At 33.0% G+C, this 21,719-nt stretch overlaps 1 protein-coding gene across 4 annotated transcripts in view; it reads right to left on the minus strand.

Annotated features, from left to right (window-relative positions):
• Positions 1-21,719, minus strand: part of Elys (AT hook containing transcription factor 1 homolog) — a 225,577-nt gene that overhangs the window by 121,015 nt on the left and 82,843 nt on the right. For all 4 annotated transcript variants that reach the window (XM_069843302.1, XM_069843303.1, XM_069843304.1 and 1 more), the window contains exons 13-15: positions 13,519-13,729; positions 5,699-5,959; positions 66-177 (exon numbers count right to left, since the gene is read on the minus strand). In XM_069843302.1, coding sequence (XP_069699403.1) covers positions 66-177; positions 5,699-5,959; positions 13,519-13,729 — 584 coding nt within the window. The remainder of the gene's footprint in view (positions 1-65; positions 178-5,698; positions 5,960-13,518; positions 13,730-21,719) is intronic.

Below are 21,719 nucleotides of genomic sequence, written 5' to 3' on the forward strand. Positions count from 1 at the left end.
GAACTAATAATAAATGAAGACTCATCTGTATATGTAAATTAATGAACATAGTTTTTATAACTCACTGAATAGTCTTGATGGTCCAACAGATATAGAGCCTGCGTGATCTTGATGAAGCTGGGGGTAAGGCGGAATGCAGAAGGGAACTTGATGAACTGGTTATTAGTAGCTGTGTACCTAAAAGAAATAATACATTTAAGTACCAAGGAATCTATTATCAAGTACCCAATTTTGGTTAGAGTTTGTTAGAAAAGTCAATTATATCCCACACTTAACAAAAAATACGATGTTCCATCAAGTTCAACATTAAGCTTGGATGCTGAACTTCTAGCAACATATGCTGCTTTTGTCCTAAACAATATAATTAAATACAAGTTCTGAATTCTCACATACTTGAAATCAACTATGAAAACTTTACTGCATTATGAATGCAGCAATGATTATTATTATTTTGTGATGAAACACACCACTGACTAAATACAGTTAAAGAAATAACAATTACATCATAATACAGTCGATACCAAGTTATAATAATATATCTTGTAATAAGACTGTAGGTTTAGCCAAGAAAGTTCAAAATTACTGTGGACAGCCAATAAGTTGATCCACAGTAAGGTGGGGCATGCAGAGAGAATGCTGGGGATTTCAGCAGACACACGTGGTTAGAGAGCTTCCTATTGGTTACTCATTATCGCTAGCTAACCTAATCGGCTTCCCGCCTCCCCTCTGCTCCATCTTCCCGTCTCTAGAATATTCAACCATAGTTCAGCTATGGGATCATCTCGTCAGATCTGGACAGTACTACCTGCTTGGGTGGTGGGGAAGGAAAGGGAGGAATTAACACTTACTTAGCTCTGCTATCTATAAAATTTTCGGAAAATTTATTTTCCCCTCACTGAGTAATTTATTTTGGCTTACTGAATTTAGCGAAGTTTAACCATTTTATTTTGTTAAATTTTATACAGTAAATTTATAAATGTACTGGATACTGCCACAGTGGCTCAATGCTAAAGTACTGGAGTTATAAGCCAGGGAGCCCAGATTCAAATCCCATTCTGCCCTGAATTTATAAATTGTGTTGGGCAAACCTGTAGTCCAGGTAACTTAGGGTTTTTATCCGAGTGCTCATTCATTATGAGTGTAATGTGGACTCACTACCTGTGGTGTACTTTGGATAGACTGTGGTTTAAGTTTCTCGGCAATAGTGATATCTATGAGTCCGCTCATAGAATCAAGGCAAATACCATTGGACAAAAAAAAAGGTATGGATATAGCTAGTTATAGTATAAATTTTGCTTACTAAGCAATTTTTTTTAGCTTACTAATTTTGCCAAGTTTTATAACTGCACTAATATAATTATTATTACCACTCACTCCTCATCCTGATAACTAATTGCTGCTCAAATAGCCATCATTTACACAACACCTTTTTTTTATTACATAATCATACAAAAACCGTAAACACACAACTCACAATGCTCAGGATTTACAAGTGTCTGTTTCAATATAACGCAGAACTTTGCACACTTACTATGAGTATGGGTAACTGTCTGAGCTGTGAAAGTGTTGTAAGAAATAAAGTGGTAAGTCTGCAGATATAATGAAGTCAGGGAAACACAAACCACACATCAAATTAATTTTTCCTCAGCCCAACAATTAACTAATTATTTTAAATGATAAGCACATATCAGCTCCATGTGAAGCAAATAGAGTTGTGACAATTAAGATTAGATCAGTAAAGTTCTTAGAATATTAAATTCGTCAGCACTTATTTCTTAATATGAATATTATGGCAAAGCAAACATGACAATGGCGCTGTTTTGGAGCCAGTATTGACACCACCATCAAAGATCAGATGACTTACAACTTACGTTTTATGAGCTGGTGGCTAATAAGAATAATCAGTGAGCAATACATATGCAGTTCTTGAAATTGTAGTAAGTAAGGGAGTGAAGAAAGCAATCACAGAAAATTTTCCTTCTCACATCACTCACAACAACATGCATATGGATGTAGTTCTTCTGTACAGTCCTACTGACAGAAGAACGAACTCCTCCTAACATCTCTTAGCTACGAAAGTCAAGGCAGAATTATTATTATTATTTTTTTTTTTTTGGTCCAATGAAAGGTAGATGATTTTGCTGCATTATTCACCAAAGTGTCCCATCTATTAGCAATGTGTCAAAGCTGTAGTTATTTTTGCTGCTACAGGCATTGCACTCAGTACACCATAGGAGGCAGACTGCATAGCACTGCATGATTGATGATGATGATGATGATGATGATGATGATCAGAGAAGACGAAATTTCGCATTTTCTTTGAAAAAAATTCGCTATAAAATATTAACGTTTTATTGTGACTTAATTATAATATCACTATTCCATGTAACTGAGGAAACATCTTTTATGTTGAAACAGAAGGAATATTAGAATGTTATATAGCCACACTAAAAAAAAAAAAAACACTCCCTGGGACATATTTTTGATGCCAACTTCTAACTGCTAGATCACCAATCTTTTCAAATGAATATTTACACTTGAGTATTTTTGCCATATTTATCACAAAGTTGGTTTTCTCTTCTTTGACTTTTTTATGGTGATCAAATGAATCTTCAATTGACATTGGTCTTTTTAGAGCCAAAATTTTATTCTTTAGTTCCAGATTTTATTTATTCTTGAAACAGTATTTGGACACAGTACTATGTTTCTCCCTATCTACCTCACATTACAAAATCTGCATTCTAGTATACTCGTCTGGGATACATAAAATACCTCACTCACAAACTCACTTTCCCTCCTTCTCCCACTACTATGCACTATAACTGTAATGGTGCGACCCACTTTCACAACTGACATTTGGAAAAGATTTGTTTCAAAACTACGAAATCCCACATATCTCACTCCCTGTCATCAAAGTACCTGGTAAGTGTTATTGATCTTTGAACTGTTTGGTAAAAGGAGATATTCTGTTAAAACCTTTTGTTTTCAATTCCAGTTTCCACTTGCTAAGGAAGAATGGACACATTTTTCAATGCCAAGAAAATAATATGTGATTATCAGGATAATTTCGCGTTTTCTTTCTGCAAAAAATCTTTTCCGTGAAAAAATATCGATTTACTCACTATTATCACATACACCTTCCCAAACAAAACCAATTTCCCCTTTAATCCACTATTTATTGCATTTATCGTTAATGGAGAAAACTGTGGCCCCTAATTTATTTATTTATTTATTTTTATTTATTTATTTATGCCTATAACAGGGCAAGCCCCAATTATAATAGACAGTACAGATATTCGTTTACAAAAAATAAAAAACATACATAACATGGAAAAAAAAAAAAAAAGAGATGAAACAGATACAAGTGGAAATACAAATTAAAATGGAAAATGAGAAAAGGAAAGAAAAAAAAAAGAACAGACAAATAGATACTACCTAGATAAGAGATACAGATATAGATACAAATGAAAAATACAAAATAAAATACATGAAAAATGGTTAAATATAGATATCATAGCCAAAAATGTAAAATGTAGTTATAATTGGTAAATTACAGAGTAACAAATAGCAATATTATATAAAATCAACAACCTTCAGTATATTGATAAGAAAATGTTTGTATTCCGTGTAAGAAATGCAGAAATCTAGATCCCATGTTTTACATATTTCATTGAAATTTGAACACTTTTTAACAATGGTGAATTTTTATGTGCTGAAGTGTTTGGTTTTTTATAATATAACAATTGACGATTTCTTAAATGTGATGTTCTAGCGTTAATCTGGATTTGTGATAATATTTCGCTATTATCCAGTAGACCGTTGAATATTTTATATAATAAAAGTTGCTCAGCAAGTAATCTACGACTGGCAAGAGACATTAAATTAAATTCAGCAAGTAGATTGTTGTACGCAATTTTGTTATGGAGTGCAGAACAATGATATCTTCTAAAATACAGATATCTAGAGAATCGTTTTTGAATTTTTTCAATTTGATTACGATGTGATTTGCAAGTGGGTGACCAAATTACAGAGGCATATTCCAATTTAGCGCGAACATGACAATTAAAAAGAAGTGTCAATGTCGAAGTGTTCTGTAGAGTTTTTGAATTTCTAATAATAAAACCCAGATTTTTGAAAGCATTATTTGTTATATTAAATATGTGATTATGAAAAGTCAAATTATGATTAATGGTTACGCCGAGATCTTTTACACAATATATTCGTTGTAATGGTTCACCGTTCAATGTATAATTACTTCTTAAATAAGATGTAGTCCTTGTATAAGTCATATAACAGCATTTTTTTGTATTAAAGTTTAACCCATTATTTAAAAGCCATTGATAAATATTGTTGATATCAATTTGTAGTAATTCTAGATCAGACGTATTTTGTATTGATTTGAATATCTTTAGATCATCAGCATAAAGTAAACATTTTGAATATTTAATTACTTTAGGCAAATCATTAATATAAATCAAGAATAATAGTGGGCCAAGATTTGAGCCTTGAGGTACTCCAGAATCAGCAGTGTAAATATATGACTCGCATTGATGGTATTTAACATATTGCTGTCTATTTATTAAATATGATGTCATTAATTTTAACATTTGTTATGAGAAACCATAATTATTTAATTTAGACAAGAGAAGATTGTGATTAATCTTGTCAAATGCTTTAGTCATGTCAGTATAGATAGTATCAACTTGCAATTTACAGTCTAAACTATTTGATACAAACTGCACAAAGTTGGTTAAATTTGTTACAGTAATGATGATTAATGGCGCAGTGGTGGAATTCTGATAGGAAAAATGGAAGACCTTGTGTAAAATTTTTTTTCAGTTTGTTATTTAACAACGCTGTATCAACTACTAGGTTATTTAACATTGATGAGATTGGTGATAGTGAGATGAGGCCGAGGATTCCCCATAGATTACTGGCATTCACCTTACGGTCGGAGAAAACTTCGGAAAAAACCCAACCAGGTAATCAGACCAAGTCGGGCCTTATGTAAATCTAATCTACCATCAAGAACCATTTTTGTCCACTACAAATTCTACTTGGACGCACAGAGATCTGAACCCAGGTTACCAATGTATAAAGATGATGCTCTAGCTGTTTGGCTAACAGTGCTCTTAAATTTAAACATTTTAAACTAGAAAAAGTGTGGGGCATAAGACAGAATCCTATCTTCAAATATTTCTGGTTAACAGTCCTCCTAAATTTAAACATTTTAAACTAGAAAAAGTGTGGGACGTAAGACAGAATCCTATCTTCAAATATTTCAATAAACAATAGTTTCCTTTGTAACATATGTCGAACAAAGTTTTTTACACATGCAAATCGTCTCAGAAACAAACTAATGCAATGAAATAACTATACTCAAGGAAGTGACTTGACCAAAATCTTAACTAAAGGCTATGCAGGGTACATGTTTGAAAATGAAAACACAAAGTAATAATCAACTACAGATAATCTACTGTAGAAATTTGCACTTACATTACAAACTTAATTAATGTGAAAATCTGAATTATCATGCACACATTAAACTTCTCCAAAGAACAAAGTTCCAACACACTGCGAAATTAAGTTTCTACGTCAATTTGTTGTACATGCTCAGAGGAGTTAGAAATGGGCGAGAATTTTTAATGTTGCTGCACAGATATGTAAATTATGTGTATCTTACAGATCATTTGCCCACCTGCGGGACTCCAGCTGCACTGTCAAGTCGAGGAACACGTAAATCACAATACAGTGTTTCACATGAAGGGGGATCCCATCAAGAAGGTATGTGCGCAAAAGAGATTGAATTGAGGGAGGAGGATACAGTCCAGTGCCGCCATCTCGCTCCCACAGAGAAGACAAGCGGTCACCATTGCACTCTCTCTTCACAAGACCATCAATAAAAAGGATGTCTGTCTTGTCAGCTGCTGATCTACTAAGTTGTGCCAATTCTGCTCGTCTGCAAGCCAAAAACACAATAAAGAGAGTTTATATAATTCTGCAGATGATGCCATCTTATACAAAGTAAATTACTGTGTTCATGAGGAAATTTAGGCTAGTAGTTCATTCTGGTTGAATGAAGGATGGATATCATCCAGCACCAACATTACTACTGACATGCAATGGTGTTGACTATATTAACGAAGTTGTTCTTATGAGGACATTCTCTGTAGCAGAATGCTATACAAAGTGCACAATGGGTAGAATCAGTTATTACAGAGCCTTCTTCAGTTACAAGCCGGAGCCATACGTTGGAAACACTGTAATTAACTGTCAAATGGAGGCCTATTATCCAGAATACGTGTTTATGCTAATGCCGATTTTCAATGTAAATTAATGTTACAATATAAGTGTGTGTAGATGGAATTATGTTCGCGGTCTTACCAAACAATTATTGTTGATGTATTATAAACTAAGTGTGTGTTGGCGATAAAAACAAGACAATAAATGAAAATATGGTTGCAGACTTTAGCAATTTTTATGGTTATTATTAATGACAAAGTGATTGACAATTCGTCTAAATATTAAAATAATATTGTATAAACTACATTTTTATAGTTTTACTTGTGGTTTGTGGTGTATCAGAATTCTAGCCAAATTGTTGGGTCTCGCCTGCTATATCAATAAAGTTACACCGTTGATTTTCAAGTTCATTGTAAATAGTTGTTTTGCGATCCCATAAATGTTGCAGTTTTGTTGAAGATTCGGAATGCGTGCTATACGTCAGAACTACCTATAATTTGTAGATGCATATACTGACTTTGTTGGTTTTCAAGGTTTATTTATTAATATTATTTCTTTTATAATAAATTAGTTATAAACAAGTTTCTTTTCACTTCATAATTACAGGATTTGAAGTTCACTGAGTTTACGCTAATTGGCACATATTCAATAGATAATGATGTGTTTTGTTATGTATTATGTTGAAGGTATGTTTCTTCATTTTTTCATAGATCTTTATACTTGGCCTTGGCCTATTTAAAATTATATTTTAGAAAATTTGTAACAAATAATTTAGGATAACAGTATTGTTATGGTGACTGGCGAGGTTCAAACTAAAACTGGCTTCCTGGGCATCTGAAATATTTATAGAAAAGCACGACAGATAATCACACGAAATTAAAATATATATGATATCCTAGACCTTTCAGTCAGAGGTGAAATAACATAAAGCAGCAAAATATTGTGAATTTACTACCCACATAATGATTGATTGGAATAGAGTACTGCAAAAGTACGTCGTTATTTTATTTACTTTTGGTACAAGTAACATTTCTTTAAGTATTTATTTATTTTCCCTTGTACCAACAATAAAAAAACACGTATGCTTTTAATTTTTTTAAGTTATAAGTGGATGTATGCAAGTACTTACGCGGTATTCTGAAACTCAAAATACCATTTCGGATTCCGTAATAATTTACGTACATCAATACGTCAAACATCATGTCTTTATTTCGCCTCCTCCTGCCTCCACTCAGCGTTGCCAAACCTACCCATGCTCCGGCTTATAACTGAAGATGGCTCTGGTTGTTATCATTTGGATTCAGAAATAATAAATCAACTGAGCAAGTGATATTTCATTTAGCTGATAAAATCTTAGAAGCAGTTAATAAAAAATTACAAGTAAGAGGAATATTGTGTGATCTTTTCAAAGCCTTCGACTGTTTTAATCATAAAATTCTACTAAAGAAAATAGAACATTATGAAATTAAAGGCATCATACCAATGCACAGTGGTCCAAATCACGAATCTAGTAGGACAAAACTAATTTTGGTCACTCATGAAGACGTAATTAAAAATGGTTCAGTATTAATCTAAACATATCGCTCTATCATGAGTCAGTCTTTAAACAAGAGTAATATAAAATAATACTGTATAGCAGAGCTTCGAAGTTGAATGTTTAGATGCTAACTTCATGTCTGGCATCAGACTGTTATTGTTACTTGAGATTAGTTAATGGCTGCAAGAAAGTGTGAATAAGAGCAAGATCCCACTCCTACTGGATTTTGAAGATAAAAGGATTGTAACTTCTTGGTATAATAATTATACATGTACTGGGAGCTGTGTGTTTATGATATATACTGGGAGCTGTGTGTTTATGATATTAATGGTATTAACTAGTATTAGTTGGGGAAAAATTCTATTATTACTTTTATTCTACAACTTTAAACAGACTTCAAAAAAATATATATCCGAACATATCAATAAAAATGTAGTATATTGTAGACAAATGTATGGGCTAGAAGGGGATTTAAACTGCAAAGTGCGCCTCTTGCGCCTTTTTAAGATATTTTTCATTCCTTCCAAGGTGATTAACAAGAAAAAAATTCTGTAACCATAATTGCCTTATTTGAAAAACTTTGGTCAGTATTGTACCAAATCAACACAAACAGACCAAATTCTCAATAAAAAGGTAAATAGGATATTAATTTAAAGATAATGAATAACTTGAACAACTGAACTTAATTTATAATGATTTTATGCGTCGATTTTACAGAATTGGCCTTTAAATAAAAGTTAAATTTATTATGTTAAATTCGTTAGCTTAACAGGGATTTTAATGCTTTCATAATAAATACCTATTAACAATTATTATTTATTATTATATAAAAATTCAGAATGGTCCTTTACTTTTTATTTCTAGAAGAAACCAAGATTTCTCAAACAGAAGTCGAATTAAGGATGTTGATTCATATGGATCACTTCCAGAAGAAAAGATTTACTGTGAATGATTTACACAATTATGTTAAGGACAAATTAGAATACAACAGGACTGTAGTGATACTACTGCAAGAAAAATTACGAAAACGGATATATGACTTTCAAATACAGAGTGAACCAGCCAGGGCTAGACTCCTAACTGCATTCATGGCAGCTGATTCATATGTAATGATGCTACCATATACGGAGGATTCGTTCCGCGCTTTTGTGGTTAGTATTGCATAATGATGTACTTACCGAATTCACAATTCATGTTCGAAATGACGTCCTTGTGATATCTGGGAGGTTGCACATCTTCTGAAGACATGTCCAGCAACTCGCCACAGTTTGTTCTCCAAAATGGCTTGAATATCGTGCCAGATATTTTGTTTGAGTTCAAGTGAATGTGAATTATTCGCATAAACTTTACTTTCCAGTGTGCCCCATAAATAAAAATCGCAGGGATTTGTGGCATTATCCTGCATGCAATAAGTATACAACTTTTCGTCCTCATTCAGTTCATTAAAAAATGGACAGTGCATGAACTGAGTTTATCTTTGTGCATTTTCTCAAAGAAAATGGGGCCAATCAGTCTTCACCTGCTCACTGCACACCATATCCCTATTTTTATGTCATGTAGTGGTTGTTCGTGAAAGTGTGGATTTTCACTGTCCCAGTAACGACTGTTTTTAGTGTTCACATAACCACTGAGGTGGAACCATGCTTCATCACTATAAAAAATTAAGATAGGATCAAATAGTCCATCATACACTGACTGCAAAACCTAAGTATGCTCTGATAATCGAGTTCCGTTAACCTCTGAACTACATGAATTTTGTAAGGTTTTAGTTTTAATTATTTCCTACCTCATATCACTGAAGACTGTGACATCTCTACCTGCTGAGCTAATGGCGGGATGATGTCATAGGACTTCTCTCTAGTCAGTGGCCAATTTCATCTAACATCGTCTCAGTGAGAGCATGTTTCACACATGTTTGTTTCTTATCCAATACTGATCCAGTTGTAAGAAATTTCTTCACCAAATTGTAAATCATTGCCTTGGAAAGCTTTGGCAAACCAGGGAATGACTGACAGAAGTTTATTACAACTGTTCCCCAAGATTAGTATTTCACAAAGTTGTCATAAATAAACACTCGTTGTTCAAGACTATATTTCATAATGGACACACTACTGCACTCTAAATGTATGGTATACAGCTGCACCCTCACTGTGTGAACATGTTTATGTAACTAAACACGAAATGTATGGAAACAAGAGGTCTGATCACTGTGATGACGCAGCAGTTACTATGCATACAACTTTCCGCTGATGCCAGTATAGCCCTGGCTGACTCACTCTGTATTATGGAAGCAATATGGCAGAAAATGTGACAGGTTTGTGCTAATTTTTCAATTTAGAAATACATATCTTGGGAAGTTCGAAAATAACTTAAAAAATAATATGCAATTATTAGAAATTTACACATTCATGCAATTTGCGAAAACTGGTCTATGCAAATAACTTTAAGTGTAAAGTATAATTTCGGCATGAACATACATGTATTCAGATCCTATCGAAAATATGAGTTGTGCAAGCAATTGAACTTAATGCATACACATTACAAATTTAGCAAAGATTATAATTATTATTTGGCATATTAAAACTAAGGCCAAGTGGAAAGACCAACCAAGGCTAAAGATCAAGCATGAGAAATTACGATATATTACTGAAGCATCTGGAAATACATACTCACATGCACCAAACTATATTTCTCAGAAATTTCCAAAATACAGCTTACTTGCACAAATTTACAGACACAAAACAATTTATACAAATTGCACGAGAGTGTAAATGACACTTTATGGACATTCATACAGGTACACAAAGTAGTATCTCGATCAGTTACTTGTGATCAGTCCTTATAGGTGAGTGATAACATAACAAGGTTCTACTCCTTTTGCAAAAACAATTCTAGATGGTCTTACTTGCTTTTAAATACTTGTGAAGTGAAGTGAACATGGATTGTAGGAATACATTTGTAACTATTTCATTTAATGATGCTTCCAACAGCAGAAGTTATTCAGTGTCGAAATTCAATGTGGACAATAAATGAACGACAAATTTTACCTCGAACCCTCGTTAGGAACAAAGTTCTTTTACATGCCATAAATCTAGACGTGGGCCGCTTTACTTTCCTATTAAAGAAAACCATGCTAAGGATTTTATCACTTTTTAAAACTCACAGCCCTAGACAGGGTTTGACCCTGCATACCTCAGATCAAATGGTCATAAAAGTAACTTTAAGACTGCTGAGGACGACCACAAAAAAAGTAGTTTTAACAAAAAATGAAGTCTTTTTTGTTTCATTCCAGCTCCAGTTATGTTGATTTTACAAATTAATTCATATAGGTATTTTAAGCCCTGAAATTGTCTGAAGTTTCCAATTGGATGCATAATTCTGTCGGTAATAATTTAACCAACATATATATATATATATTTTTGTAGACTCATTGCCTATACTTTTTCATCTCAATGCAAGACAAAATATTCATACCTAATTTTGTACACCAGAGATATAGGACACTACATCCATATCTTATGAAGTTGCGGTGTTGGCATATTTTATTTTATATATCGCACTCTCTTCAGTGATACAAAGCATTATCTCTTACATCTATACTAATAATAAATCTATAAGCGAAATTTTTCTGGTAATTTTCGATTTTCCAAAAATAATTGGTGTTAACATGTATAATTAATCATCCTGAAACCGAAAATCGCTTTTTTGAAATTTTTGTTTGTATGTCTGTCAGTCTGTCTGGATGTTTGTTACCTTTTCATGCGATAATGGCTGAACGGATTTTGATGAAAATTGGAACATGAATTAAGTTCGTTGTAACTTAGATTTTAGGCTATATGGCATTCAAAATACTTTATTTAAAAGGGGAGTTATAAGGGGGCCTGAATTAAATAAACCGAAATATCTCGCTTATTATTGATTTTTGTGAAAAATGTTACATAACAAAAGTGTCTTTAAAAATGATTTCCGATAAGTTTTAGTCCAGGCAAAATTTTGATAGGACTGATATTTAAGTCTGTCTGTCTGTCTGGATATTTGTTACCTTTTCACGCGATAATGGCTGAATGGATTTCGATGAAAATTGGAATATAAATTACGTTTGTTGTAACTTATATTTTAGGCTATATGGCATACAAAATACTTTATTTAAAAGGGGGGTTATAAGGGGTCTGAATTAAATAAATCGAAATATCTCCCTTATTATTAATTTTCATGAAAACTGTTACATAACAAACGTTTCTTTAAAAATGATTTCCGATAAGTTTTATTCTATACAAAATTTTGATAGGACTGATATTTAATGAGCTAAGTGAGTTTTAAAATTACAATAACAACGCCATCTAAGGTGCTGTATTGAAAAAAAAAAAAAAAAAGGCTTCGTCTATAAGGGGCCTTGGACAACAACAATCGAAAGCTATTAAACATAGCCTACAGAAAATATTTCTGTGTTTGTATGAAGTAATATCGAAAGCTAATTAAATTTTTAATTATTATTTCACCTTTGGAAAGTGTAGTTTCTCTAGATGGACATAATTCTATAATGTTATTACAGTAATTTCTGAGTGAAATTTAAGGACATACAAGACTTTTAAAATAACAATACAATAAATTTTCACCGCCCCCTCAGATTATAGCGTTGCTGTTCCTGCAGTAACTCCTATGTGCAAAATATAAAATGTTTGAGTAGGAAGAAAAAACACATTTATTCATTCCATGACAATGGTACATAGGAGATCGTGAATTCTTACATTTTCGAAAGAAAGAAATATAATTACATATCACTGTTTATGCAGTATCACTATTTAAGTTATTTGAAGGGTTCAGAACCATGGTGGGCCAAGCGCCATGACGTAGAAAACAAGGGTTAAAATTAACTTATTACCATAATTCAATGGAAACATATAGCAAGTATTATGAAGTATACACATTAAAACTAAATGATATGTCAATCTTCATTAAACTATGGTTGCATGTAATAACAATTAAAAAACATGTTAAAGGAATTGTCATTGCACCAAATGAGTGCTCTCTGGACCAAAATGACCGCATTGTAATTATTTAAATACAATTTAAATTAAGTAACATATTAAACGATTTGTCCTTCTATCAAAAACGAATGTTCCCTGGATCAAACGTCCTAATTTAATTATGTAATTACTTTATATTTATTTCTAACAGGTGCAGCGGAGCGCACGGGTACGGCTAGTGTAATAATAAGTGATTTAGCCAGATGGAAAAGGCACTATGTGCAAGTGAAACAAACACAGAAAAAAAACTTTCATTCAGCTATCCTGTAAAATTAAACATCTGTGACATAATGCCCTTTACTTCCAGTGCACAGAATTATAAGTGAACTGAGTAACTCACTCTTTTGTATTATATTTTAAAAGGAATTGTTCACTTTTTAATAAAAATAAGATTATAGCCATTTACAGATGAACTGACTTGTATACTGTATACTGAATATGATCAAAATCCGTCCAGTAGTTTGGGAGAAAATGATTGCTGTGTAAAGATATATGGTCAAACAGCAGGTAGGCAGTTGAACAAACAGACAGACAATGTGCCAGAAATGATTTTTGCGATATTAGAAATGTTGGAATCTCTCTCTTTTTCTAATTTGAATAGAATTCGAAATAACTTCACTTCACACTTTGTACCATGAGAAATGAGGAAGTGAAAACTAGGGAAAAATGTCCTCAATCTTCAACTCAATGTTAATTTCCATGACATCTCACCTGTCTTGGTAGATCCTGGCAAGGGTGGCAGCAGGATAGGGAACTCTATGAGGTACAAAATCCCCATTTGTATCAAAGCCATTGTCAAGCAAAGCACTGTCCTCACACGGGTACTCAGGCAAAAGACCCACATTAACGAACCACTCCACAACTTCAATATACACTGCTACCAACTCTAGCACCCGTGCCTGCCGTATCAAGTCTCCAATACCTAAAAGAATACACAAGGCAACAAATTATTGTAGTATGTGAAAGAAGTCAGATTCTAAATGACACGTTCACAAACTCCACCTTGTAGCTCTTTTAAAATCACTCTGATAACTTGATCACAGAAATATTTACATTCTGGCTCCAAAGGTTAAAAGTCACTGGCACATACACAGATCAAACAGTATTCAGACAACACAACAAAAATTAATCGCCAATGTATTTGTAAAAAGTTCTGTTAAATTTTTTGCTTGCACAAAGATAGGTATACAGTGGGTGAGTTTAAACTTTCAGTCACTAGTGCATATATTTAGAAATTCTTGAGATCTTTTGACAAATTTGCCAGTTGAACTGAACTGATATTTTTTTATGATAGTTTAAAAGGGTCATTCCATGAAAAAGGAGACATGTCCATCAGAAACTGAAGTGTATCTATAGTAAGTTTTCATTGTCATGTAGTATAAAGATTAAAGTTATGTTGGCTGCACTGTTTATTTCCTTCCTGTCAGTTTTTTGTTTACAGCAGTCATTCTTTTGCTGACCTATTTCGAGGAATGTTTATGAGCTCAAACTTCAGTCATTTTAAAGTAAGTATATCGTGTTAAATGTTTATAATATGTTTAACTTTGTGCACTGGTTTGTTGAATGTAACCTATTCTTCAATATACTAGAATTTGTTTAAGGAATATCGTATTTATAAGGTATGTAATAGGGCGTTTCTTAACCTTAGAAAAATGATGTGAAGTGAGTTACCGAACAGATTTTCATTTTATTTACATTGTATGTAGCAATGTCAGAAAACTGATAATTATTTATTTATTTATTTATTTATTGGGACTAACAATAAGACCACTTTAGCCACATGCGTGTTTCTGTTCTAAATTGTAATTTGTGCTCATAGCAGAGATGATTTACTTTGTAATGTGAGTTACCAATTTAAAAGAAATTCGATAAAAAAGCAAAATGTATTTTATTTACACGATTTCAATACAGTAACGTGTTATACTGGACATGAAAAGCTAAAATGAGAATGAATGTTATTTTCTGTGTTATATCAATCTGAATTTGATATGAATTATACTGTTACATGTACTTCAATTTTTCAGATAAAATATCATTAACTGCAGCTAAAATGATGAGAAGGAGAAGACAGAAATTAAAAGACGAGGGAAAATATGAAGAATATAAGGGAAAGCAGAGAAATGAAGAAAGAACAGGAACAAAAGTTGAGTAAAATAAAAGAAAGAAAACTTGCTGAAGGAAAAAAACGGTTGAATAGAGAAAGAGTTTCAAAACATAGAAGATTTAAGGAGTCTACAACCAAGAATACACCTCTTTCAGGACCACCTGCTAATTCACCCCCATACAAAAGCAAACGAATGCAAGGAAAAGCTGCAGCTCATATAAAACATGTTCTTCCCAATTCACCAAGGAAAAAAGCTGCAGTCATAAAGAATCTGTATGAAATTTATATTGAACCACTGCCACAATCGAAGAATTCACGGAAGTCAAGAAGTCTTACTCTTGAAACAGTAAAAGCTGGTACAGCATTTTACCTAAGAGACAGAGCTGGCATGTTTAAAACAAAACGTTTTTTAACAAAGTGTTCAAAATTGTTTAAAACAATATCCTTTGATTAAAACGTTTTAAACACAATGTTTAAAACTATATGATGATATTGATTTTTAAGCCAACAGAATTCTCTGTTATGTGTATTATTTATTTCTCCGTTAATAATAAACAGTGTTTAAAACTATATCATCAAAACATGTCCTTTTTTCTTCCCCGACCTTCTTCCTCCATACAAGTTACTTCTCTCGTTTTCTGGTTGTTTTATTTTATTCTACTTGTTTACAATATAAAATCATGTTTGCCTTCTATTAAGGCCTTTATAAAATGTACAGTTATGGATTTACAGTGGTGTTCCTGACTTAATGGAGTCAAAATTGAACTTTTTTCCAAACAAACATTATTATTAATAAGGAATTTTTGTAGGATATACAGTGCAAACAATCTGAATGCTGATATCTGCACATAGGCCTGTCATCTGAAGGAGTTTTTGTTATATTTATAAGAAATCCACTAAAAAAGGACGTTAAGATGCTTTAACTATAAAATATTCTAGCCTTTCTTACTTTTCTGAAAACTTAGCTTCAAATTTCAAAATAAAAAACTAAGCTATAAAATAAAACGTTTAAAGTACACTACACGGTACCAATTTTTTCTGTTGTACCACTGAGTCATTAAACCACCAAACACCACTTCTACTTCATGACATGTTTTGATTGTTGAGTGCAGGAAAAAAGACATCATTCAATCATGATCACTTACTTACTAATCGATAATCAACAGTGGCATCATAAGAAAGCAGAAATCCGGATATTCAGTTTGATTGGAAATGTGTGGTTTAAGTAAAAAATGGTAATCCAAAGTAATCGGTGTTTTAAATATGCTGTCTAAATATTTAGGGAAGCGAAATTCTGATGATGAGGAACCTCCATTAAAAAAAAAGTGTTTATTTAAAGAGGTGGAAATGAGTGTACAATTAGCTTGTGCCCACGTGGAATAATCCCTCTTAAGCTACGACAAATGGTCAAACAGAAGGAATAGATGCCTCACTGTTTTAATGAAATCAGAATTATAACTTTGTACCAATTCAAAACTGGACTGTCAAGCTTTATTATAATGTTGTAGAAAATGATTTCTTACTATTAATAGATGATAGATCTTCAGAGAAATATAAACAACCAAACTGAAGTCAATTTGAAAATATTATTTTTTTTATGAAATTCACCATTAAGTTTCATAAAATGCATTTTTTTTAATTAGTAGGATATTAATTTTACGAATAAATAACCTTATTTAACTTAATAAATAGCGCAATAAATTTAAAATGTCTAAAATGCCAGTTTCCCGAATTTTTCTTAAAAAATCTGGAATTTCTCTAATTTTTACAATACTCATCTGGCAATCCTATGTATAAAACATGTTTAATATTTTTTTTAAAAATGGTTAAAGATTGAGGTGTGAAAAGATTTATTAAATCTACATACTTAGACTTCAACAAACAGAATTTGATAACACAATCTCAAGGGAAGAAATGGAACTCTCTGTATCATAACCCACAGTTGATTCCCGATTTACCACGCAAATCGTCTGTAGCTGCATTTAGATTGGCAACAGGCAATGACTGTTCGGCCAAGCATCTGCATAGAATTGGAATACATCAGTTCCCTATCTGTCCATTGTGCAACTCAAATCAAGAAATGGATTCAGAACACCTCAAAATCTGTGCTTCAGTGGCTGACCATGACAATATCTTTGAAAAGTATTGGAGTGCAAGAGGTCAAATGACTTTATTGTCAAATGCCTGGCATTAGAAAACAACACAACAACATATTTTTAAAAAATATCACCTTCATCATTTTCAACAGTTAAAAGATTAATCAACTCAAAATATCAAGCGTTTACGCGAAATTTCAAATAATAGAAGATGGGAGAGTTTCAGTGTACAAAATATAATTACTGAGTATCCAAGAAAAAGTGCAGTTGCATCCTTTTAAGTACTCACAGGGTATGACTATTTGTCAAAACACTTGAACAAAATTGAAATTTTTTCACCATTTTGTCCACTGTGCAGTCTTCAGAATCATATGTCCAGCCCTTTCCTCTAAACCAAACTGTGTGTGAGAAATGTAGGAGAGGAAGCGGGTTAATGGCTTTACTGCCAAGACTCAGCATTAGTTAATGACAACACATTTTAAAAACGCATTATTTCATGGCACTGTTTAAAACAGTAAAAAACAGTTTAAAACAAAAACACATGTTTTTTATTTATTTTTAAATAAAACTGTTTTTTTCCAACCCTGTTAAGGGATAACATTAGCCACCAAGCTTCTGGGTAGAAAGATGTGATAACTGTTAGGAAGCTTGGGGAAAAATAAAATGCAGATTAAGCATTTAATGTTTCCAATAAAAGAGGCACATGGAATTTTCTCCACTGAAAATGAGAAGATAATTGAAAAAAGTAAATTTGCTGAATTACGACCAAAGCATATGCTCCTGAGTAACAAACTTCCTTATAATGTTTGCTTGTGAAATTTATCATGAAAATTTCATCAATGCAATTAACGCACTTCATAAGATTGTACAACATTTTCCTAAATAAATAATAAGAATTTGCCAGAAAGTTTTGTTTGTGAAAATCCAAAGCAAGAATGCCGGAATGGTAACTGCCCCTCTTGCCAGGGATTAATGACAACAAAAATCAGTGAAACATTTTCAGATTTTATTGGTGAAACTAATGTTAAGTGGTTTGTGGGAAAGAGTGTGAAGGAAGATTATTAAAGGTTGAAGAAGAAGGAACCTTACAAGATTTGACAGATTATTTAGTTTCTATTGGACCCCAATTCCTGCAACACTGTCACATAAAAAGAAAACAGTCCAGGACATATCAACAACAAAGACTGGAAGTGGAATCAAATCATGTTATATCACTACTTCATGTTGATTTCTCTGAAAATTTGTATTTCGCAGGATGAAATTCAGTGTTCACTGGCAACAACCAAATAAGTCTCTTCATTGCAGCTTTGTGGCATTCTGGGATTTTGCATCTTTATGTCCTTGTATCAGATAACCGCAATCATTCAAAAGATACAGTAATAGCATATGCTGACAGACGTCTTGAAGAACTTCCATAATCCAAATCTAGTCTGATGGTCCAAGCTCTCAGTTTAAAAATAAGTACATGCAGTGGATTTACAAGTTTTGGAAAGAAAACATAAAAGGAAGATAATGTGGAACTATTTTGCAACCTCATACGGCCAAGGTTCTGTTGATAGCATTGGGGGTTCTGTGAAGCGTCAGGCTTGGTTAAATGTTCTAAAGAGAAAATATACTATTAACAGGGCCAATGACTTTGTGAATGCAATGGAAAGCACATCACAAGTCAAAGGAATTTTGATGACAGAAGACGAACTGCTTAAGAGAAACAGAAGGTTAAATGTTACATTTATTTTAAAGAATGCTAAATCATTTCAAGGCATTGCTAAAGTGTACTGTTTAAAAGTTTGTGATGGTAAAACAATAGGCTACAGCACAACAGATGAATCAAAATACAGACAGAACATAAGTTGTATATATGGAAAATTAGAAAGATTTTGTTTTTGTTTATTGTCAGTAGTAGATATATTAGATGAGATATTCCTAGTTAAATATTGCCCTAAGATAGACTTAACTATTTTGTGTAAAATATATTTACAATGTTGAAAATATTTCATTAGGAAATGACATTACAAAACTTAATTTTTGACTGTAATGTGAGTTACCAGAGAGGTAATTTGAGTTAACTGAATTTTATTTTTTGGAATAACTGTTTAATGTATTCTTTTAGTAGGTTATTTTACGACACTTTATTAACATCTCAGGTTTTTAGTGTCTAAATAAGATGGTGATAATGCTGGTGAAATGAGTCCAGGGTCCAGCATGGAAAGTTATCCAGCATTTGCTGATATTGAGTTGAGCGAAAACCCCAGAAAAAACCTCAACCAGGTAACTTGCCCCAACCGGGAATCAAACCTGGGCCACCTGGTTTCGTGGCCAGACGCGCTAACCATTACTCCACAGGTGTGGACGTTTAATGTAAAGCAATGACTACACGGAACAGAGCAAAACGACATGCTAAATATATTTACCAGTTAACTCAATTCCATAATCAAAGGAGGAAAGCTATTTGTCGAGTTCTTGGCAAAATTAGTCCTCAATGTAAAATTCCAATCGCAGACTTAGAATCTCATTATTACCAACAATACTCACATAGCAATTAATGTACTAGAAATTACTATCCTACAACCCTATACGCTTCCGATTGATTCACATTAGAAGAAACTTATAATTTCATAGTTTCAAAACAGGAAGTGAGAAATGCTGTTGACACTTTCTCTGGACCGGACCATGTATTAATGCAGTTTATTCGAGAAGATTCAATCTCTGATGTCAATGCTCAAATCGCAACTAGAATATTAGAAACATCATATGTTCCATCCCGCTTCCAACTAGCGAGAACAGTATTAATTTTTAAATCTGGAAACGAGGCATTCTAACTTCTTTTCCTGCATTCACTGAATTCGAGAAAATAATAAAAAACTAGAATCTCGAAGAAGTATGGTCTAAGAGCATGGGCCTAATATAAAATAAAACGTAATACTTACTTACTTACTGGCTTTTAAGGAACCCGGAGGTTCATTGCTGCCCTCACATAAGCCCGCCATTGGTCCCTATCCTGAGCAAGATTAATCCAGTCTCTATCATCATATCCCACCTCCCTCAAATCCATTTTAATATTATCCTCCCATCTACGTCTCGGCCTTCCCAAAGGTCTTTTTCCCTCCAGCCTCCCAACTAACACTCTATATGCATTTCTGGATTCGCCCATACGTGCTACATGTCCTGCCCATCTCAAACGTCTGGATTTAATGTTCCTAATTATGTCAGGTGAAGAATACAATGCGTGCAGTTCTGTGTTGTGTAACTTTCTCCATTCTCCTGTAACTTCATCCCTCTTAGCCTCAAATATTTTCCTAAGCACCTTATTCTCAAACACCCTTAACCTATGTTCCTCTCTCAAAGTGAGAGTCCAAGTTTCACAACCATAAAGAACAACCGGTAATATAACTGTTTTATAAATTCTAACTTTCAGATTTTTTGACAGCAGACTGGATGATAAAAGCTTCTCAACCGAATAATAACAGGCATTTCCCATATTTATTCTGTAAAATAAAAAAAATAAAACGTAATAGACATTACAATATAATACGAAATTTTAAAAAGCTAAAATACTCATGATATAACGTAAATTTTTCAGTGATTATCTTTTAAATTCAGGAGCCCATGTTATTAGTATCTTAGGCACCCACGAGAATAATTTAGACGCCTGGGGCATGTGGGCATCTGCTTGTTTCCAAGCATGTTTCAAATAACATCAAATTATCTTGAGAAGGTAACACCAACAGATGAAAACTTCTCATGAACTACAATGAAGCTGGGCACAGTAAAAGAGCTCCTTATGGTGTAGGAAGTACATTAATAGAACCTCCTAACAGAGCCATAACACAACACAAAACTGCACGCATTGTATTCTTCACCTGACATAATTAGGAACAATAAATCCAGATGTTTGAGATGGACAGGGCATGTAGCACGTATGGGCGAATCCAGAAATACATATAGCGTGTTAGTTGGAAGGCCGGAGGGAAAAAGACCCTTGGGGAGGCCGAGACGTAGATGGGAAGATAATATTAAAATGGATTTGAGGGATTTGGGATATGATGATAAAGACTGGATTAATCTTGCTCAGGATAGGGATCAATGGCGGGCTTATGTGAGGGTGGCAATGAACCTCCAGGTTCCTTAAAAGCCAGTAAGTAACAGAGCCATAACAGGAAAAAAAGATGTTCCCAACATTGATGTCCTAATTTCAGTTCTGAAAGATAGGTGCTCTGAAGTGCACATTTAAACATGACGAATGAAAACACTCAGAAATGTCGGAGTTCCCCCCCCCCCCAAATTGTTTCATTTGTAGGCATAATAAAGGTGACTAGGTTATATGATATACTAAAAGGGTACCTCGTAGTATATTTTCCAACATCCTGATCTCTTTTGAATGCCCTTTTGACAATCAGCAATGCAGTCATTTTAATTTTGAAAGTAATTAATCAAGCTCATTAATGAAAATTTGCAATAAGATTAAGATTGTGTATGATTACAAATGGAGAAAAATACAGAAAGTAAAACTTTCATACTGTTTAATAGGTTTTCATTGTTCTAATAAAAATAATTTTAATATTAAACATGCACAATATAACTCTAAAAACCGTCATTTTATACAATAATCACTCCCTCATTCTTTAAAAAATGAAAATAATTAATTAAACAAAACAGATAAGTGATTATGACCAGTGCTTTCTTCTTAATACCTGAGCCAAGGGTAAATCATT

This window comes from Periplaneta americana, chromosome 13 (assembly GCF_040183065.1).
Source record: "Periplaneta americana isolate PAMFEO1 chromosome 13, P.americana_PAMFEO1_priV1, whole genome shotgun sequence".
In the NCBI taxonomy this organism is placed as follows: Eukaryota; Metazoa; Arthropoda; class Insecta; order Blattodea; family Blattidae; genus Periplaneta; species Periplaneta americana.